Source organism: Mesoplodon bidens (assembly GCF_964165515.1).
Source record: "Mesoplodon bidens genome assembly, chromosome: 2".
In the NCBI taxonomy this organism is placed as follows: Eukaryota; Metazoa; Chordata; class Mammalia; order Artiodactyla; family Ziphiidae; genus Mesoplodon; species Mesoplodon bidens.
The window spans coordinates 148,841,674-148,865,179 of NC_138177.1; the positions used below are offsets into that span (position 1 = coordinate 148,841,674).

General features: G+C 37.9%; 1 protein-coding gene across 2 annotated transcripts in view; it reads left to right on the forward strand.

Moving 5' to 3' along the window:
• Positions 1-23,506, forward strand: part of IPP (intracisternal A particle-promoted polypeptide) — a 38,456-nt gene that overhangs the window by 6,762 nt on the left and 8,188 nt on the right. For both annotated transcript variants that reach the window (XM_081226019.1, XM_081226018.1), the window contains exons 3-8: positions 4,185-4,616; positions 8,521-8,676; positions 10,446-10,613; positions 13,751-13,888; positions 15,290-15,412; positions 17,215-17,435. In XM_081226019.1, coding sequence (XP_081082145.1) covers positions 4,185-4,616; positions 8,521-8,676; positions 10,446-10,613; positions 13,751-13,888; positions 15,290-15,412; positions 17,215-17,435 — 1,238 coding nt within the window. The remainder of the gene's footprint in view (positions 1-4,184; positions 4,617-8,520; positions 8,677-10,445; positions 10,614-13,750; positions 13,889-15,289; positions 15,413-17,214; positions 17,436-23,506) is intronic.

A 23,506-nucleotide genomic window follows, 5' to 3' on the forward strand; every position in this document is an offset into this window, starting at 1 on the left:
TTTTATAGGTAATGTAAAGTAGGTACTTAAAAAATAAAAATAAGCTTGTGAGAACCTCATTCTCCTTATTCATAAACTGGGGATAGTAGCACTTTTTAATTCATGTGAAGGTTAGATGAGATAAATTTTAATAAATGTAAAAATACTTTTTCTTCTTAAACCCTCAGAAAGTATATTTAGATTTCATAAGGTGAAGGTCATACTGCTGGGGTAGAGCTAGAATTTTACTTTATTTATTTATTTTTAACCTCTTTTTTGGAGTATAATTGCTTTACAGTGTTGTGTTAGTTTCTGCTGTATAACAAAGTGAATCAGCTGTATGTATACATATATCTCCATATCCCCTCCATCTTGTGTCTCCCTCCCACCCTCCCTATCCCACCCCTCTAGGTGGTCACAAAGCCCTGAGCTGATCTCCCCGTGAGATGCAGCTGCTTCCCACCAACTATCTGTTTTACATTTGGTAGGGTATATATGTCAATGCTGCTCTCTCACTTCGTCCCAGTTTACCCTTCCCCCTCCCCGTGTCCTCAAGAGTCCATTCTCTACATCTGCATCTTTATTCCTGTCCTGCACCTAGGTTCATCAGAACCTTTTTTTTTTTTTTAGATTCCATATATATGTATTAGCATATGGTATTTGTTTTTCTCTTTCTGACTTACTTCACTCTGTATGACAGACTCTAGGTCCATCCACCTCACTACAAATAACTCAATTTCGTTTCCTTTCATGGCTGAGTAATATTCCACTGTATATATGTGCCACATCTTCTTTATCCATTCATTTGTTGATGGACACTTAGGTTGCTTCCATGTCCTGGCTATTGTAACTAGTGTTGCAATGAACATTGTGGTACATATCTCTTTTTTTTTTTTTTTTTTTTTAAATTTTTATTTATTTATTTATTTTTGCTGTATTGGGTCTTCGTTTCTGTGCGTGAGCTTTCTCTAGTTGCGGTGAGCAGGGGCCACTCTTCATCGCGGTGCGCAGGCCTCTCACTATCGCTGTCTTTCTTGTTGCGGAGCACAGGCTCCAGACGCACAGGCTCAGTAGTTGTGGCTCACGGGCCTAGTTGCTCTGCGGCATGTGGGATCCTCCCAGACCAGGGTTCGAACCCGTGTCCCCTGCATTAGCAGGCAGATTCTCAACCACTGTGCCACCAGGGAAGCCCCATATCTCTTTTTGAATTATGGTTTTCTCAGGGTATATGCCCAGTAGTGGGATTGCTGGGTCATATGGTAGTTCTGTTTTTAGTTTTATAAGGAACCTCCATACTGTTCTCCATAGTGGCTGTATCAATTTACATTCCCACCAACAGTGCAAGAGGGTTCCCTTTTTTCCACACCCTCTCCAGCATTTATTGTTTCTAGATTTTTGATGATGGCCATTCTGAGCAGTGTGAGGTGATACCTCACTGTGGTTTTGATTTGCATTTCTCTAATGATTAGTGATGTTGAGCATCCTTTCATGTGTTTGTTGGCAATCTGTATAACTTCTCTGGAGAAATGTCTGTTTAGGTCTTCTGCCCATTTTTGGATTAGGTTGTTTGTTTTTTTGATATTGAGCTTCATGAGCTGCTTGTATATTTTGGAGATTAATCCTTTGTCAATTGCTTTGCTTGCAAATATTTTCTCCCAATCTGAGGGTTGCCTTTTTGTCTTGTGTCGGGTTTCCTTTGCTGTGCAAAAGCTTTTAAGATTCATTAGGTCCCATTTGTTTATTTTTGTTTTTATTTCCATTTCTCTAGGAGGTGGGTCAAAAAGGATCTTGCTGTGATTTATGTCATAGAGTGTTCTGCCTCTGTTTTCCTCTAAGAGTTTTATAGTGTCTGGCCTTACATTTAAGTCTTTAATCCATTTTGAGTTTATTTTTGTGTAGGGTGTTAGGAAATGTTCTAATTTCATCCTTTTACATGTAGCTTACTGTTTTATTTTTATTTTTTAATTTTATTGAAGTATAGTTGATTTACAATGTTGTATTAATTTCTGCCATACAGCAGCTATTGATAGTTCCCTGTGCTATACAGTAGGACCTTGTTTTTCCATTCTGTATATAATAGTTTGCATCTGCTAATCCCAAACTCCCAATCCCTCCCTCCCCCACCCCCCACCCCCTTGGCAACCACAAGTCTGTTCTCTATGTCTGTGAGTCTGTTTCTGTTTTGTAGGTAAGTTCATTTGTGTCATATTTTACATTTCACGCATAAGTGATATCATATGGTATGTCTTTCTCTTTCTGACTGAGTATGATAATCTGTAGGTCCATCCATGTTGCTGCAAATGAAATTTTTAAATTCTTTTTTATTTTTATTTATTTATCTATTTTTTTTTGGCCTTGAGGCATGAGGGATATTAGTTCCACGACCAGGGCTTGAACCCGTGCTCCTTGCAGTAGAAGCACAGAGTCTTAACCACTGGACTGCCAGTGAAGCCCCTGTTTCATTTTTTTTTTTTATGATGAGTAGTATTCCATTGTATATATATCCATTCATTTGGCAGTGGACATTTAGGTTCTTTTCAGGTCTTGGCTATTGTGAATAGTGCTGCCATGAACAAAGGGGTACTTGTATCTTTTTGAATTATAGGTTTGTCCCGATATATGCCCAGGAGTGGAATTGCTGGATCATATGGCAACTCTATTTTTAGTTTTTTGAGGAACCTGCATACTGTTTTCCATAGTGGCTGCACCAACTTATATTCCCACCAACAGCGTAGGAGAGTTCCTTTTCCTCCACACCTTCTCCAACCTTTGTTATTTATAGAGTTTTTTATGATGGCCATTCAGACTGGTATGAGGTGGTACCTCATTGTAGTTTTGATTTGCATTTCTCTAATAATTAGCAATGTTGAGCATCTTTTCATGTGCCTGATGGCTATCTGTATGTCTTCTTTGGAGAAATGTCTATTTAGGTCTTCTGCCAATTTTTCAATTGGGTTGTTAGTTTTTTTGTTGCTGTAAAAGTGCTTTTAATAATCTGTAAAGCCTTATTAAGCTGTAGGGCATTCTTTTTAGTACTTTCAAGTAACTCTTGGTTTCATCCAGTAGCAGTCATTCAGTTACCTTCCATCACAACCCATGATCTTATCTTCTCCAAATTTGTAGTGAATTCTCATTTCATTCAATTAAGTCTTATCTCAGTTTTCTCTGCAGCCACTACCATTTATTCCCATGGTGGATTCCATTTCCTATACTTTTCAAAAAACCCCTGTTTGCATTCATCAAGCCATAGTCTTCCTCTCACCATAATGCCTTTGGCCATTCATTCATATATAATAAATTTTTTGAGCACCTAGTGTGTGCTAGGCATTGGGAATACAGAAAGGACAAGCCTTGCCCCAACAGAGTTTATAAATCTATTTGGGAATAGAAACTTTAGACACATAGTTTAGTTGAATGTTTTAAAGGGATAAAGGGAAAGTATAAGATTGAATGGAGAGTTTATACTTATTAGGTAGAATTACAGTGTTTTTTTTTCCCTTCTAAATATAATTGAGTATTTGATGTCTTCCCAAAGTCATTATAAACATATATGAAAGTGGGGACTTCCCTGGTAGCATAGTGGTTAAGAATCCGCCTGCCAATGCAGGGGACACAGGTTCGAGCCCTGGTCCGGGAAGATTCCACATGCTGCAGAGCAACTAAGCCGGTGCACCACAACTACTGAGCCTGTGCTCTAGAGCCTGCGAGCCACAACTACTGAGCCCGCGTGCTGCAACTACTGAAGCTTGCGCGCCTAGATCCCATGCTGCACAGCAAGAGAAGCCACCACAATGAGAAGCCTGCACGCTGCAACAGAGAGTAGCCTCCGCTCAGTACAACTAGAAAGCCTGCGCACAGCATCGAAGACCCATTGCAGCCAAAAATTAATTAATTAATTAATTAATTTAAAAATAATAATAATAAGGGGAGAAAACCCTATTATGTGGGGTTGTAGCGAGGGTTAAGTGAATGTATAAAGCAATTACTGCTGTGCCTGGTTCATTGTTAAGTGTTACATGAATGTGGGGTACCATTATCATTTAAGTTCTGCACCTTTCTACAAGTTCTTTGTAGCCTTTATACTTAGTATCTACTTGGTAAAGCCTAAGCTATCAGTGGAATCAAGTATTGAATATAATGGTCTTTGAATATAAGTCAAATGTTTATTTTATTTTATTGGTTATTTTGTCACCTTACTTCCCTAGGTATAGTGAACATAGGAGTGAATAATGTCCAAGAGCTGATTGTTGCAGCAGACATGCTACAGTTGACTGAAGTTGTTAATCTTTGCTGTGAATTTCTGAAAGGACAAATTGATCCACTGAACTGCATTGGGATCTTTCAGTTCTCTGAGCAGATTGCCTGCCATGATCTTTTGGAATTTACAGAAAACTACATTCATGTCCATTTCTTGGAGGTTCATAGTGGGGAAGAGTTCCTGGCACTTACAAAAGATCAGCTGATCAAAATTTTGCGAAGTGAAGAGCTTAGCATTGAGGATGAATACCAGGTCTTCTTAGCTGCAATGCAGTGGATTCTGAAAGATCTCGGAAAGAGAAGAAAACATGTGGTGGAAGTGCTAGACCCAATTCGATTCCCTTTATTACCTCCTCAGAGGCTTTTAAAGTATATAGAAGGTAATTTTTTTGTTCCATGTTAAGTTAGTCAGTTAATTATCCAGTGACCTTTCCTCTGTTTGAAATGTGATAGTGTTTTCATTTTTCAGTTCAATAAGCAGACATTTATTGAATGATTATTATATGCAAGATACAACTTCTGTGTTTTGTGGGTAGATAGTAGTATTTCAGTATTTCTTTTTTTTTCTTTCTTTCTTTCTTTTTTTTTTTTTTTAAGTTTTTGGCCACGCCACGTGTCATGTGGGGTCTTAGTTCCCCGACCAGGTATTGAACCTGTGCTCCCTGCATTGAGCGTGGAATCTTAACCACTGCACCTTCAGGGAAGTCCCAGTATTTCAGTATTTCTACCCATTATTTTAGTCAAATCTTTAAATACTTTCTTGAGATTAAGTACCAAGGGAGATAAAATTACTGACAAGAGTTAAAATACTAGTGCTATTTTTGGCAGTACTAATTATTTTAGTGTAAGATTTCTTCTTGCCACTGAAAAATTCACCAAAACCCAGCATTTGAGGAAAACGTATATGCTAAACACAAAACCAAAACTCAATAAATCTTGTAACTCCTCTCATTATAAAATGAATTGTATATTGATATAATATAGCTTCTATGTAGCTTTTGAATATATTTAGGGTCTAAACTTTGAAAATACTTTTCACCATAGTATAAAATAAATTTATCTTTATATTGGAAAAATGATAACTAAATTTATTTTTAAAAACTACTTTGGACCTGGTTTCAAGATTTGAAGGTTTTACTCTTGTCATGCACTGAAGATTTAGGATGTGACTGAATTACAAATATTTTATTATGAATTAAATATAATATTAGCATTAAAGTTGTAATTCTGTGAAGGAATTATATTTAATGTGGATTTTTAGTTTTTTCCCATTCTTAACAGTGTTAACAGAATTTTGTAGGTTTTTCTGAGTGATATCTTGTATTAATGTATATGCAGTTAATTCTCATTATTCATATATCGTCAGTTCTCATTATTCACGGTAGTTATCCTCTATAAATTTGCCAAGAACACTGAATTGGCGAATACTGAGCCATTGTTCCTAGGGAAATACAGGGTAAGTTCTTACAAGCCTCTGGCTACAACATTTTTGTCATCTGATCAATACATAACTTTGTTTTATGTGTGTGTCTGTCAGAACTACCTCATTTAATATTATATGTTGTTGATTCATTAAACTCATGGCCAACAGCACTATAACTCAAGCCTGAATGAAGCCTAACACATGTATTTTCTCTGTAAGGCACATCACAGCCTTCTTGCACTTACAAACACTAGACAGCACTTTAGCAGTATGCTTGGGGGCTATTTTAAACAGTGAAAAAAACAGCAAAAAACACAAAAGTGTGAAAACCATGACACTAAATAGAGTGTGAAGGGGACACTTGTTTATAGTGAGAGCTGAAGCAAGAAGGCAGAATGTCACCTCTTTCAGTCTCACCTGGGAACATGCATGTTAGGTGATTCAAATTTTTTGCCACTCTGTGGCATGTCTGTGAACTACCAGCAAAGTGCTGTGAATGTTGATTTGGGTTACAAATCCATTTTAGTGAGTAGATGTAGTCACAAGTAAGGAATCCACAAAAAATGAAGACTGACTGTATTTAAATGGTAAAACAAGAAGAGAGAAATTATCCAGACACATTTTTGCATGTATCATGTGAGAATTTAGGAGTGGGACAAAGGCTTTCATGATTGAGTTGGCTTTTCCCAAGTGCTGCAGATACAGGGTGCTAAAGGAAAGTTCCTCTGCTAGGAGCAAAGGAAAGTTCCCTAGAATTGGGACATGTTTTCCTACAGCTTTTTAGTGTTGTAATACAGTGTTTAAGTCTTGCACTGCCCAATAGTTATCACCTAAAGATATTTTACTGGAGTAAAACTGCAGGGAGGCAAGGGAGAAATAAATGGAGGATTTTTTTTAAAGGTAACCTTAATATTTTTCACTATTTTTGAACCTTTATCTCTTTGATCATATTGGAGAAAAGATGGACAATTTATACAGAAAAATAATAAGAGTCTACCACAAAATTCAGTGAAGGAGCAAGAGACTTAATTGAAATGGTTAAATTATGTTATGTGAAATGTGTAGATTTTCCCCTGGTGTATATTTTTTGTATTTACCACAGGAATAATTCAGGCAATTTAATATTATTAGTATATGATAACATATATTTTTCTTGCATTTTAGAGAATGATTTTACTTTTTAAAAATGGTACATACTCTTATAAAAAGTTTAGGTAATAAAGTATAAAAAACCCAACAAATCACCCAAGTCCATCACCCAGAAATAGCCAGTTATAATTAACATTCATTAAACATCATTCTATAGGAGGATGGATGATAGGTGGATGTATGGTTGCATGGATAGATAGAAAAAAAAATTTATAAGAATAAGAATCATTCTATCATACTATTTATACTACAAAAATGTATTTAAATCTCACTAAAAATTAACAAAGAAGAAACTAAAGTAATAACTAATTTCAGATAAATGTTTCTTTATCTCAAGAAATACTCATTCTAAAAGTTTTTGTAGAGTTAAAAACAAAAGATGAAACTCATTAGAAGGTGAAACCATAGTTTCATTTTGTGTTTCAATTTTAAAGTTTAGACTCTCTGCTAAGAAAAATGAGGTAATTAGCATTGTTATTTTTCTCCCTACCCCCCTCAAGGTTTACACAGCCTTTACATAGATTTTTTTCAATCATGATTCCCCTAGCTCTGTGCTTTTGTTCTGTATTTAAGTGGATTTAATGCTCTCTCCCAGTTTTTTAACAATAGTCTTTTTAGTCCTGACCTTTTTTTTTTTTTTTGGCGGCACAGCAGGGCTTGTGGGATCTTAGTTCCTCGACCAGGGATTGAACCCAGGCCACAGCAGTGAAAGCACCGAGTCCTAACCACTGGACTGCCAAGGAATTCCCTGAGCTTTCTGTTTTGATTCATCATTTGGTTGGTTGGATTTCATCACTAAGTATTTTTTTCAAGGAAGGCTCATGATAAATGTTATTTCCTGATTTTTTTTTCTCACATCTGAGAAGTTCTGCCTGTGGCTTTTTAATTTAACAGAAATTTGGGTGGGCATAATATTCTTAATTTATGATGATTCCCCCAGCCCACCCCAAGTTTGTAAGGCATGGTTTTCTTTTTTTTTTTTTATGACTTGCTCTTTCTGCTTAGATGCCTAAAGAATTATCTTCCATTATTCTTGATTTGTGTTAAAGTTTGCCATTTTTCCTTAGACTATATCATATACCCTTTCCTTTTTGTTTTTTTTTTGGCCGAGCCTTGCAGCTTGCGGGATCCTAGCTCCCCAACCAGGGATCAAAGCCATGCTCCCACATGTGGAGTCCCAACCACTGGACTGACAGGGACGTCCCCGCCCTTTCCTTTTAAAGGTTCAATTTTAATTTCATTTTGGGAAATTTTTCCTGTATGAAATTCCTGAACACTTTTTTTTTTTTTTTTTTTTTTGCGGTACACGGGCCTCTCACTGTTGTGACCTCTCCCGTTGCGGAGCACAGGCTCCGTGCGCGCAGGCTCAGCAGCCATGGCTCCCGGGCCCAGCTGCTCCGTGGCATGTGGGATCTTCCCGGACCGGGTCACGAACCCATGTCCCCTGCATCGGCAGGCGGACTCTCAACCACTGCACCACCAGGGAAGCCCCTGAAGCATGTTTTTTAAAACAATCTTTGATTTAAGGAAAGTATATATTCTTTAGTAGCAGTGAGAAAAATAATACTTGGTATTGTTGGAAACATACTCCATTGTTTGATGATGAGTTTTCATTTTTTGATTGTTAAATGTATTTTATTTTCATGGAAACATGTCTTTTCAATATTATTTAAAAATTGATTAAAACATTGTCTTTTTCAACATTGATTTAGGAATATCCGATTTTAATCTTCGTGTTGCATTGCAAACACTTTTGAAAGAGTACTGTGAGGTGTGCAAATCTCCCAGAGAGAACAAATTTTCTAGCTTTCTGCAGACATCTAAGGTTCGACCTCGGAAGAAAGCAAGAAAGTACCTGTATGCAGTAGGTGAGAACCTTTTAAAAAGTGATAGAAATTATCTTTATTTTCAGGATAAAAACCTTTGAAATTTTTGTTGTTATCATACATGTCAGAATGTGCAGGTATGTCAGATAGGCATATTTAATTTCACATACAGGCTACAGATTTAGAAATTGTATTTATATAGTACAGTGGACATATCTAAGAATAAATAGCTATTTATTTGACATCTGTTATTCTGTGATTTAAATCTTTGGGTTCTTATATACCCAATTATTATCAAATAACTGCCTAAGATATACTGCTTTAAAAATTAAATATTTGGGGCTTCCCTGGTGGCGCAGTGGTTGAGAGTCCGCCTGCCGATGCAGGGGACTCCGGTTCGTGCCCCGGTCTGGGAAGATCCCACATGCCACGGAGTGGCTGGGCCCGTGAGCCAAGGCCGCTGAACCTGCGCGTCCGGAGCCTGTGCTCTGAAACGGGAGAGGCCGCAGCAGTGAGAGGCCTGCGTACCGAGAAAAAAAAAAATTAAATATTTGAATTCTTGTGAGAAATAGGAAAATAAATCTCACACATTTTAACTATTCACAGCGTCTTAGATGGTCATTAGGGGTGATAGAAACTAGTGGTCTCCAAAGTGTGGATATGCAGGATAACCGATAGGAGTATCGTATGAACCTTTCCATTTTTATTTTATTTTATTTTAGTGTAGTGTAGTGTAGTGTTGTGTAGTTTTTTGGCCACCCCATGCAGCTTGCAGGATCTTAGTTCCCCGACCAGGGATTGAACCCGGGCCACAGCAGTGAAAGTGCCGCGTCGGAACCACTGGCTGCCAGAGAATTTCCTCCATTTTTTTTAAAAAAAAGGATTAAACCTTATCAATATTTGATATATATGTCAACAGATTGTCCAGATTTATATACATAATATAATTTATTATATACAAAAACTTTATGTATAGTATAATTTTTAGTACGTATGTCATTGTATAATTTTATATATACTATAATATATAAATGTGTAATTTTTGAGTGCTTGCTAAACTTTTTTAATGATGGGATGTGCAGTCAAACAAGGATTTCAACTCACTATTTTTTTATTATTAATTAATTAATTTACTTTTTGGCTGTGTTGGGTCTTCGTTGCTGTGCGTGGGCTTTCTATAGTTGTGGTGAGTGGGGGCTACTCTTCGTTGCAGTGAGCGGGCTTCTCACTGTCATGGCTTCTCCTATTGCAGAGCCCGGCTCTAGGCGCGTGGGCTTCAGTAGTTGTGGCACGTGGGCTCAGTAGTTGTGGCTTGCGGGCTCTAGAGCTCAGGCTCAGTAGTTGTGGTGCACGGGCTTAGTTGCTCTGCGGCACATGGGATCTTCCCGGGACAGGGCTCGAACCCGTGTCCCCTGCATTGGCAGGCAGATTCTGAACCACTGCGCCACCAGGGAAGCCCCAACTCACTATATTTAACTGAAAAAGACATTAATAGAAGTCACAATGAAACTTCCTAACTAGAGAGATAACCAGTTCCTAGATTTATGTTTTATCTAACATTTGATTATAACCAAGACCAGGTGGTAGAACATTGTGGTTGACCTCATTGCATTTAAGCCATAATCTTTCAGGACCTGGCACATTTAAGGATAATAGATGTATATATGGCAGACTCTAAAGCACTTATTACTTACTATACAGTAGTTATATTGAATGTCTAGATATAGAGGGCTAGATTTTTCTTGTTACTACCATTTCCATATTTAGCAGTAAGGGATTTGCTGTGTACCTCCTTTCCTTCCTTTATTCAGGTGGATATACTCGGTTGCAGGGGGGTCGTTGGAGCGATAGTAGAGCCCTCAGTTGTGTAGAACGTTTTGACACCTTTAGCCAGTACTGGACCACTGTGTCTTCACTTCATCAGGCTCGATGTGGACTGGGAGTAGCAGTTCTGGGAGGGATGGTCTACGCAATTGGAGGTAATAATGAAAATGTCTTATTTCCCTTATTAGTCTCTAGCTCTAAGTTGACTGCATTCTTATATGCCTTATATATATTGCTAGATACTATGTGGTATATGTAGATACAGTTGTGCTTAATAAATATGTATTGAATAAATGAATGAAAGAAAAAGGAAACACAAGATATTGAATATTCTATACCAGAGGGACACGGTAATTTATTACAAGGCAAATACTTAGGTATGGTTTTAATGAAAAGTTGTTTATGTAAATGTGGTGCCAAAATTTAGATCAACATTTGTGATAAAAAATTTTTTAATTCTGAGAGCTGCATTATGAATCATTTTAGATTAACCAAGTATCTCAGCAGTGGGATGTATAAAAACCATGTCAGCTAGACATTGGGATATATTTCTTGATTAAAATCACTGTGTTTTCTGAAACTATTACTATAAATTCTAAAATGATTAATGAATAAATTTAAAAGGGGATTTGAATGTGGGAGAGAAATAATTATTAGAGAGGGATCTAAAGAGAAATAAATACTAACACCTTTGATATCAATATTTACTTCTGAATAATTTTCTTTATAGCAACCAGCCTAGGTAGATCATCTCTAACCTTTACAGCCAAATTTTTTGCTTTATTTCTATGGGTCATTCTAAAATACTGAAAGCTGTAAATCAATCATATTATTATTTTCCAACTATGATACCATCAGTTTAAAATGAGAGAGATATAGGGAATATTTGATTTTTATCTTTTGGAGGGAACATAAACATCACTCAAAAACTGTTTATTAAATCAATAAGTGTCATGGTGCATCTGAAAATCCTAACAAAGAAGTTAGAGTTTTGAGCAATAACCATCTGTCAGTATAAAGACTATAACTCTATATAATCTTTGGCTAAAACTCTAATAGTTCTTTTTATGTACATTTCAGCAGTTGCATTGCGTGAACTCTCTCCTGTTTAACCTAGGGTCACAGTGTCCTTTGCGACACTTCCATATATATGTATCCCCTTTCCTGATACCACAGAAGTACAAATGGGAGCCTGTCAAAACTGCTATGACTTTACTAGCCATTATTAATACTATAAACATTATTATCTTAACATATTACTTAATATATAATTTTTAAATAAATGTTTTTTATCAAAGTAATTCAGATTTGCTGTAGAAAATTTGGTAAACCTGAAGCATATGAAAAAGAAAATAAAAATCACCCATACTGTAATCATACCACCCAGAGATAATCACAGTCAATAGTTTATTTCCTTTTAGATACATTCATATCTGGGTTAATATTCTAAGTATTATATTTAAAAATTAAGATATAATTCACATATCATAAAATTCACCATTGAAGTGTACAGTTCAGTGGTTTTTAGTATATTCACAAAATTGTGCAACCATCACCACTAATTCCAGAACATTTTCACCACTGCAAAAAGCCACTGTTATCATTTAGGGAAAATTTTGTATGAGTGTAGGGAACTTTTTACTAGCCATGTTCCCAGACTCCAGGTAAGGGTTAACCTTACAAGCAAGCCTTTCTAACCATAGGCAGTTTTAGGCCTTATGGTGACTCTTTTCTGCACAGTAAGGGTTTCGTATACATCAGGATTCTAGGCCCTCATAAGATTATATGTGCTGCAAATATATTTTCCTACTCCTCTGCTTCATCTTTTACTCTTTTTATGGTATCTTTTGTTAAATGAATGTTTTTCATTTTAATGTAGCCAACTCTATTATTTTTTTCCCTTTATGGTTAGTATTTCTTATATCTTTTTAAAGAAATCCTTTGTCTACTCGAAAGTCATGAGGATATATACCTTTATTGTTTTCTAAAATTTTATAGTTTTGCCATTTACTTTTATGTCTGTAATTCACCTGTAATTGAATTTTTACGGATAGTATTAGTAAGGAACCAGTTTCATTTTTCCCCCCATATATATAACCAATTCCCAGCGTCTTTGTTTCCCCACTGCTCTGTCATGCAAACTATGTCAAATACCAAGTAATCATATATGTGTGGATCTGTTTCTAGAATTTCCTTTCTTTCCCACTGGTCTCTCTATTTATTCCTATCTTAATTATTAAAGCTCTATTTTAAGTCTGATAGGCTTATTTAATAGGGCATTTTCTCTTTCCTTATTATTCTTTTTGGGAATGCTTGGCTATTCTAGGTCTTTCATACTTCCATATAAAAATTAGAATTAGTTCATCAAATCTGTTTTAAAAAATAATAATGTATGATTCCACTTATATGAGATACTTGGAGTAGTCAAAACCAAAAAGACAGAAAGTATAATGGTCGTTGCCAGGGGCTGGCGAAGGAGAGAATGGGGAATTATTGTTTAATGGGTATAGAGTTTCAGTTTTACAAGATGAAAAGGATTATGGGAATGGATGGTTGTGATGGCTGTACAACAATATGAATGTGTTTAACATCACTGAACTGTATTCTTAAAAATGGTTTACATGGTACATTTTATGTTATGTGTACTTAAATACGATAAAAAAGAAAGAAAGGGTTTTTTAAAAACTGGGATTTCGTTAAATCTATAAATCATTTTGGGAATAATCATCTTTACATTGACACTTGTAACTCGTCAACATGATACATCTCTTCATTTATTTAGATATTCCTTAATTTAAAGCTTTATCTAAATAAAATTTATAAATTATATCCATAAAGTTCTTATAAATCTTTAATTAGATTTACTCCTAGGTATAGTATATTTTAAAATTCTATTTTAAGTGGTATCTAAAAATGTTTTTTTCATTTTCTATTTGTTGCTAGATAAGCATTGCATTAAAACTCAAATTGTAGCAGAGCCAGCTATCTGAACTATGAAAATATAGAAGTGTTAAAATGCAAATTGTATCCTCAAAAATTACATGGATTGTTTGGGTGGTAGAATTAGAAATAGATAATAGCCCACTTTGCTTCATTAAGTGAGCTTTAATCAATGACAGTGTTATGGATTCAAAATAACACTTGGTGGGCAAATAAATTTTAAAGAATAGTATAAAATCAGACATAATAATTGAATTTCTGACAACACAGAATGCTGCTGAATATTGTATTGTGGTTCTAGGGTATTAATATTACTAAATCTTCTCATATGTGTCTCTTTTATTTAACTCAGGTGAAAAGGATTCAATGATTTTTGACTGTACTGAATGCTATGATCCAGTTACTAAACAGTGGACAACTGTAGCTTCAATGAATCACCCCCGCTGTGGCTTGGGAGTGTGTGTGTGTTATGGGGCTATCTATGCTTTGGGTAATTATACTCTCCAATTTAAGGATATCTAATATTATTTAAATTCTTAGTCAAATTCTGCTTACTTTAGAAATTTTCCTTCCCTCCCATAAGAAACTTGTGTCTTTTTAGCTTTAAAAGTTCTTATTCTTGGACTTCCCTGGTGGTGCAGTGGTTGAGAGTCCACCTGCCTATGCAGGGGACACAGGTTCGTGCCCCGGTCTGGGAAGATCCCACATGCCGTGGAGCGGCTAGGCCCGTGAGCCATGGCCGCTGAGCCTGCACATCCGGAGCCTGTGCTTCGCAACGGGAAAGGCCACAACAGTGAGAGGCCCGCGTACCGCAAAAAAAAAAAAAAAAAGTTCTTATTCTCAAAATTATATTACTTGGGAGATATTGTCAAGTATGGAATTCTTATAAGGAGATGGACATAAAATATAGATGAGATGTCTAGGGGAGCATTTTAGCTGACTAGTTAAATTTCATGGTTAGGATAACCATTCTGAATACACAGATGTTGTTTCAAAAAGTTGTTTTGCAAAGTACCATATTTCCTATGCAATAGATTGAAGTTTTTGTTTTGTTTTATTTTTTAAAAATCTCTTGTGAGGGCTTCCCTGGTGGCGCAGTGGTTAAGAACCCTCCTGCCAATGCAGGGGACACGGGTTCAAGCCCTGGTCTGGCAAGATCCCACATGCCGCAGAGCAACTAAGTCTGTGCGCCACAACTACTGAGCCCACGTGCCACAACTACTGAAGCCTGTGCACCTAGAGGCCATGCTCCACAACAAGAGAAACCACTGCAATGAGAAGCCCATGCACCGCAATGAAGAGTAGACCCTGCTCACTGCAACTAGAGAAAGCCCACGCACAGCAACAAAGACCCAATGCAGCCAAATATTTAAAAAAAAAAAAAAAAAAAAAGATCTCTTGTGAAACCTAGGCAGAGAGTTAAAAGACCCAAGTTCTACTTACAATCAAATTCTAACTTTTCATGTGATTTTGGACAGATAACCTCTCTGGTCCATATGATAATCATCCATAATATAAAGTTGTCAGATTAGATGTTTTCTAAGGTGCTTTTCTTTTTAAATATTTATTTATTTATTTGGCTACATCGGGTCTTAGTTGCGGCACGTGGGACCTTCGCTGTGGCATGTGGGATCTTTTCATTGCAGTGCGCGGGCTCTTCCGTTAGTCCAGCGGGCTTCTCTCTAGCTATAGCGCGTGGGCTCTAGAGCACGCAAGCTTAGTTGCCCCGTGGCATGTGGGATCTTAGTTCCCCGACCAGGGATCGAACCAGCATCCCCTGCATTAGAAGGCGGATTCTTAACCACTGGACCGCCAGGGAGGTCCCTCTAAGCTGTTTTTCATAAATAAAATTCCTTTATTCCAAAAATAATATTTTTCTGTTTGGTTTCAGGTGGTTGGGTTGGAGCTGAGATAGGGAACACCATTGAACGATTTGATCCCGATGAAAATAAATGGGAAGTAGTTGGCAACATGGCTATGTCACGCTACTACTTTGGGTGTTGTGAAATGCAAGGTAATTGCTTTATAAAATATTTTTCCTGAAAATATATATTTTTTAAAAACTGAGCTTGAGGCTTTATTTTCACAAAAGTATATTTTATGTCTGTTAGTTTTGAATAATTGACACTAACAGTGTGGAAATTCTGCTTCTAATCTCTTATATTTTTAAACCTCTTATATCTTTATTTCTGTATTGCCAAAATAATCATTTTTTTTCAAAATAAACAAAGCTAGAATTAAGAATTCCAGATGGGCAAAAATACCTAATTAGCAAAATAAGCATTTGAACTGTCATCCATTATTGTTATTTTCTCTCCCTTGTAGGCCTTAGTATATATTTCTACGTAGGGAGAGATTCTCAAAAACAATCTTCATAGTGTCATAGGCTTCTTCAGTGTTTTTTTATAGAGTACATTGTGATTCAGTACACACACAATGCTATCACAGATTTGAAAAATGTTGTACTACATATTAAAGTGGTATACAGATGTTATTTTAATTGTAATTGACTATTATACAGTGAGAGGTAATTAATAAGCACTCTCAAATAGAACCTGGTTCTCTGTCCAGAATTGGAGAACAGATTTACATGTACCTGTAGAGTAGGAAGCAGTCTGCCTGTTGTTATGTGACAATTCAGCCTGCTCTGTTCCCAGCTGAAATTCTTTCTGCCTTTTGAGTACCTTCTCAGATTTCTGCTAGCAGCTAAATGCTCAAATTACATGGTGCAGACTATGTTCTATTGCTTAATATTATAATGTTCTCTAATTGTTTTTTATTTATTATTTTTATCTTCCCATCTAAAATCATAGAGCTAGAGAGGCGTCTTGGAGATTCTCTATTTCAACCCCTTTATTTTTAGATGAGGAAGCTGAAGATCAGGAGGCTGTGAGTTGTCTTTTCTCATAGTTGGTTACTAGCAAAGCTGGATCTAGAACCCAAGTTTACTAACATTTAGCTCATGTTTCTTAAAATGCCATTCCTTGGGAATTCCCTGGTGGTCCAGTGGTTAAGACTCTGCACTCCCAATGCAGGGGGCATGGGTTCAGTCCCCGGTCAGGGAACTAGATTCCGCATGCTGAAACTAAAGATCCCGCATGCCGCAACAAAGATCCCACACGCGGCAACAAAGATCCTGTGTGCCTCAACTAAGACCCTGTGCAGCCAAATAAATAAATTTTTTAAAAATGCCATTCCTTATAACTTCTCACTTTAGACCTCTAGGAACAACAGTAACACTCAAAAAAAATAATTGTTGATTGTCAGAACCATTATTTTCAAGTTAAATTTAATAAGGAACTCTGTGAATTACAGTCTACTGTACAGTATCTGATACCTTAATCTAGCCATAAACTATTCTAATTTAAATTCATTTTGTCCATCTGAGCAACCATTAGGTTGTCACCAACAGGGTCATGTCATTCCCAGTTTAAGTGTATGGCAGTTTTTAAGGGGGAACAAATCCTTCTCCCCATCCTTTTTTACCTATATGTGGTAGCAGTGGATCTGGAACTTGAGATCATTAAGCAAACAATAGGATCAGAAATCCTTGTCTGACAAATTGTTTTCTTATAGCATCATTAAGTTCTTTGAAAATTCAATGCCACTTTAAATTCATACCCCTAGTTCTTTGTAACATGCTTAAATGAGAGCTGTGATAAACTAGACAGAAGTCAATTTTCTCTCTGGAAAGAATATTGTAAGCCCTGCATTAAGTATAATATCAGATAGCAAACTTAAATCACAATTATTACTTTTTATAATTATTTGTATCCTATTTTCTATAGCATCTGAGCAAAAATATTCCATTTCCAGGTTTAATTTATGTGATTGGGGGCATCAGCAATGAAGGAATAGAGCTTCGTTCTTTTGAAGTTTATGATCCACTTTCCAAGCGTTGGTCCCCACTTCCTCCAATGGGAACTAGAAGAGCATACCTCGGGGTGGCTGCACTCAACGACTGCATCTATTCTATTGGAGGGTGGAATGAGACACAAGATGCTCTTCACACTGTAGAAAAATATTCCTTTGAAGAGGTAGGTTGGATGATTTCAATTGTTTAGTGTCCTGTTACTCTTTTTTTTTTTTTTTTTTTGCTGGACACGGGCCTCTCACTGCTGTGGCCTCTCCTGTTGCAGAGCACAGGCTCCGGACATGCAGGCTCAGCGGTCATGGCTCACGGGCCCAGCCGCTCCGCGGCACGTGGGATCCTCCCGGACCCGGGCACGAACCCGTGTCCCCTGCATCGGCAGGCGGACTCCCAACCACTGCGCCACCAGGGAAGCCCCTGTTACTCTTTTAATGTCTGTAAGATCTGTAGTGCTGTGTATTCTTTCATTCATGATATTATTTATAGGTTTTTTTCCCTCTTTTTTTTTTCTTTTCAAAGAATCAACTTTTGGTGTCATTGATTGTCCATTTTCTATTTCATTGATTTCTGTTATTATTACTATTTCTTTCCTTTCTTCTATTTCTTTTGGGTTCAATTTGCTCTCCTTTTTCTAGATTCTTAAAGTAGAAACTCAGATGATTGATTTTTAGACCTTTCTTTTTCTAGAATATAAATTTTTAAAGCTCTAAATTGTTTTCAAGCACTGCTTTAACTGCATCCCACACATTTTGATATATTGTATTTTAGTTAGCATCTACCTCAAAATAGCTTTTAATTTCCCTGGTAATTTCTTCTCTGACCAATGAGTTGTTACAAGTATTTTATTTAATTTCCAAATATTTGGGGATTCTCTAGATATCTTTATGTTATTGCTTTAATATAATTCTACTGTGATCAAAGAGCATATTTTATGTGATTTCTGTCTTGGTAAATGTTTCACGTGCACCTGAAAAGAATTTGTATTCTGCTGTTGTTGAGAAGAGTGTTCTATAAATGTCAGTTAGGTCAACTTGGTTAGCATTCAGGTCTTTTCTGGTCTTTCTTTTTTTTTTTTTGGCCACACGGTGAGGCTTGTGGGATCTTAGTTCCCTGACCAGGGATTGAACCCATGCACCCTGCAATGGAAGTGCAGAGTCCTAACCACTGGACTGCCAGGGAATTCTCTTCCCTAGTTTTTCTAATTTGTTCAATTGTTTTGTCAATTACTAAGGAAGAAGTGTTGAAATCTCTATCTGTAATTATGGATTTGCCTGTTTCTCCTTTCATTCCCGTCAGGTTTTGCTTCACATATTTTGAATCTCCGTTATTAAATGTGTATACATTGATTATTGTGTCTTCTTGATGAATGGATCTTTTTTTTTTTTTTTTTTGCGGTACGTGGGCCTCTCACTGTTGTGGCCTCTCCCATTGCGGAGCACAGGCTCCGGATGCGCAGGCTCAGCGGCCATGGCTCACGGGCCCAGCTGCTCCACAGCATGTGGGATCTTCCCGGACCGGGGCACGAACCCATGTCCCCTGCATCGGCAGGCGGGCTCTCAACCACTGCGCCACCAGGGAAGCCCTGAATGGATCTTTTTATAGCCATGAAATGTTTTTCTTTATCTCTGGCAGTATTCTTTGCTCTGAAGTCTATTTTGTCTAATATTAAGGTAGCCAAGCTATCTTTTGATCAGTATTTGCATTGTGTATTTTTTTCTTTCCTTCTACTTTAAATCTATGTCTTTAAAAACTACATCTCTTGTAAGATAACACATAGTTGTGGTCTGTTTTTTCCTACAATTTGACAATCTCTGACTTTCAAATGGGGTCCTTAGAATTTTTACTATTTATATATAATGTAATTATAGATACAGTTGGTTTTTTTTTTTTTTTTTTTTTTTTTTTTTTTTTTTCTTTTTGCGGTATGCGGGCCTCTCACTGTCGTGGCCTCTCCCGTTGCGGAGCACAGGCTCCGGACGCGCAGGCCCAGCGGCCATGGCTCACGGGCCCAGCCGCTCCGCGGCATATGGGATCCTCCCAGACCGGGGCACGAACCCGTATCCCCTGCATCCGCAGGCGGACTTTCAACCACTGCGCCACCAGGGAGGCCCTACAGTTGGTTTTTAGACTCTTATTTTGCTGCTTTTCTATTTACACAATCCATCCTTGTTTTTTCCTCTTTTCTGTCTTTTTTTTTTGGCTGCACGACACGGCATGTTGGGATCTTAGTTCCCCAAGCAGGGATCGAACCCACACCCCCTGCAGTGGAAGCACAGAGTCTTAACCACTGGACAACCAGAGAAGTCCCCTTTTCTGTCTTTATATTGTTATTGTTTTAGTATTCCATTTTATTTCTTTTGTCCAATTAACTATATCTCTTCACCCTTTTTCTTAGTGGTTGCTTTTGGGTTTGCATTATATATAATAGGTATTTTAACACATTACATCTACATTCAAATAATATCATACCAGTTCACTTTTTTTTTTTTTTTACATCTTTATTGGATTATAATTGCTTTACAGGTCTTCCCTGGTGGTGCAGTGGTTGAGAGTCCGCCTGCCAATGCAGGGGACACAGGTTCGTTCCCCAGTCCGGGAAGATCCTACATGCCGCGGAGCGGCTGGGCCCGTGAGCCATGGCCGATGGGCCTGCGCATCTGGAGCCTATGCTCCGCAACGGGAGAGGCCACAACAGTGAGAGGCCCGCGTACCACAGAAAATAATAATAAATAAATAAATAAATAAATAAATAATTGCTTGACAGTGTTTTGTTAGCTTCTGCTATACAACAAAGTGAATCAGCTATATGTATACATATATCCCCTCCCTCTTGAGCCTTCCTCCCACCCTCCCCATTCCACCCCTCTAGGTCGTCACATAGCACCAACCTGATCTCGCTGTGCTATACAGCAGCTTCCCACTGTCTATTTTACAGTTGGTAGTGTATATGTGTCAATGCTACTCTCTCAATTCGTCCCAGCTTACCCTTCCCGCCCTGTGTCCACAAGTCCGTTCTCTACATCTGTGTCTCTATTCCTGCCCTGCCACTAGGTTCATCAGTACCATTTTTCTAGGTTCCCTATATATGTGTTAGCATACGGTATTTTTCTCTTTCTGATTTACTTCACTCTGTATGACAGACTCTAGGTCCATCCACCTCACTACAAATGACTGAATTTTGTTCCTTTTTATGGCTGAGTAATATTCCATTGTATATATGTACCACATCTTCTTTATCCATTCATCTGTCAATGGACATTTAGGTTGCTTCCATGTCCTGGCTATTGTAAATAGTGCTGCAATGAACATTGTGGTACATGTATCTTTTTGAATTATGGTTTTCTCAGGGTATATGCCCAGCAGTGGGATTGCTGGGTCGTATGGTAGTTCTATTTTTAGTTTTTTAAGGAACCTCCATACTGTTCTCCATAGTGGCTGTATCAATTTACATTCCCACCAACAGTGCAAGAAGGTTCCCTTTTCCCCACACCCTCTGCAGCATTTATTGTTTGTAGATTTTTTGATGATGGCCATTCTGACTGGTATGAGGTGATACCTCATTGTGGTTTTGATTTGCATTTCTCTAATGATTTACCACTTCACTTTTTTTTAAAGAATTTTTATGTATGTATGTATGTATGTATGTATGTATGTATGTATGTATGTATTTATTTATTTATTTTTTGGCTGCATTGGGTCTTCGTTACTGTGCATGGGCTTTCTCTAGTTGCAGCGAGCAGGGGCTACTCTTTGTTGTGGTGTGCGGGCTTCTCATCGTGATGGCTTCTCTTGTTGCGGAGCACGGGCTCTAGGTGCGCGGGCTTCAGTAGCTGTGGCACGCAGGCTCAGTAGTTGTGGCTCGTGGGCTCTAGAGCTCAGGCTCAGTAGTTGTGGCGCACAGACTTAGTTGCTCTGCGGCATGTGGGATCTTCCCAGACCAGGGCTTGAACCCATGTCCCCTGCATTGGCAGGTGGATTCTTAACCACTGCGCCACCAGGGAAGTCCTGCACTTCACTTTTAATGTAAGAAACTTACAAAAACATACTTACATTTCTCCCTTCCATCCTTTGTGCTATTGTACATTTTACTACTATATATTTAGTAGACCCCACAATATGTTGTTGTTATATTTGCTTAAACAGTCAATTATATATAAGTAAATTTTAATGAGAAAATATTTCATAGTTATGCATATATTTACCATTTCTAGTTCTAGTCATTGTGTACAACTAAGTTTCTATCTCTTATCATTTTCTTTTAGCTTGAAGAACTTCCTTTAATATTTCTTTTCGTGCTGGTCTGCTGGCAATGATTCTCTAAGCTTTCATTTTCTGAAACTATTTTTCTACCATCATTTTTGAGAGATATTTTGCTGAGTATAGAATTTTAGGTTGTTCTTTTATTCCCCCATCACTTAACATTGTTGTTTACTTATCTTCTTGCATTGTTTCTTTTTTTTATAATTTTTATTATTATTATTATTTTTTGCGGTATGCGGGCCTCTCACTGTTGTGGCCTCTCCCGTTGCGAAGCACAGGCTCCGGACACGCAGTTCTCAGCAGCCATGGCTCACAGGCCCAGCCGCTCTGCGGCATGTGGGATCCTCCCAGACCGGGGAACGAACCCGTGTCCCCTGCATCGGCAGGCGGACTCCCAACCACTGCGCCACCAGGGAAGCCCCTTTTTTAAAAATAATTTTTAATGGAATATAGTTGATTTACAATGTTGTGTTACTTCTTGCATTGTTTCTGATGAGAAGTCAGTAGTCATTCTTATCCTTGTTCCCCCATGTATGTAATGTCTTTTTTTTTCCTTTGACAGTTTTTTTTAAAAATATTTATTTATTTTTTGGCTGTATCAGGTCTTAGTTGTGGCATATGGGCTTTTCATTGTAGTGCGCGGGCTTCTCTCTAGTTGTGGTGCCCAGGCTCAGTAGTTGCTATGGGCGGGCTTAGTTGCCCTGTGGCATGTGGGCTCTTAGTTCCACCAGGGATCGAACTGCTGTCCCCTGCATTGCAAGATGGATTCTTAACCACTGGGCCATCAGGGAAGTCCCTCTTTGACAGTTTTTAAGATTTTTCTCTTTATCATGGACTTCCAGTAATTTGAATATGGTATGTCTTGTTGGATTTTGGTGTTTAACCTGCTTGGAATTCATTGAACTTCTTGAATCTATGGAATTATAGCTTCCATCAGATTGGAATGTTTTCCGCCTTATTTCTTCAAATATTCTCCTGCTGTCTTTCTGGGACTTAAGTAACATGCATGTAAGGCCACTTGATATTGCCCCATAGGTCACTGAGGCTCTGTTAATTTTTTCCCATCCTTTTTCTCTCTGTACTCCAGTTTGTTTTTGTTGGTTTTGTTTTACAGCTTTACTGAGGTATAATTGACAAATAAAAATTGTATGATTTTAAGGTGTACAGTGTGATGTTTTGCTATACGTATACACTGTGAAATGATTATCACAATCAAGCTAGTTAACATACCCATCAACTCACATAGCTCCCTTTTCCTTTTTTTTTTTTTTTTTGTGGTACACGGGCCTCTCACTGTTGTGGCCTCTCCCGTTGGGGAGCACAGGCTCTGGACGCGCAGGCTCAGCGGCCATGGCTCACGGGCCCAGCTGCTCCGCGGCATGTGGGATCCTCCCGGACCGGGGCACGAACCTGTGTCCCCTGCATCGGCAGGCGGACTCTCAACCACTGCGCCACCAGGGAAGCCCTCCTTTTTTTTAATGTGTGTGGTGAGAGCACTTAAGATCGGCCTTCTTAGTAAATTTCAAGTATACAATATAGCGGCTTCCCTGGTGGCACAGTGGTTGAGAGTCTGCCTGCCGATGCAGAAGACAGGGGTTCGTGCCCCGGTCCGGGAAGATCCCACGTGCCACAGAGCGGCTAGGCCCGTGAGCCATGGCCGCTGAGCCTGCACGTCCGGAGCCTGTACTCCGCAACGGGAGAGGCCACAACAGTGAGAGGCCTGCGTACCACACACACACAAAAAAGAAATATATATATATATATATATATATATATATATATAGTATTATTAACTATAGTCACCATGCTGTACATTAGATTGCTAGAACTTACTCATCCTGCATAACTGAAACTTTGTTCTCTGTGCTTCAGTTTGGATAGTTTCTCTTGTTGTGTCTTCAAGTTCATTAATCAATGTCTAAACTTTTAATTTGCAGTGTCTAATTCCATTTAGGAAAATTTTCATTTCAGATATTA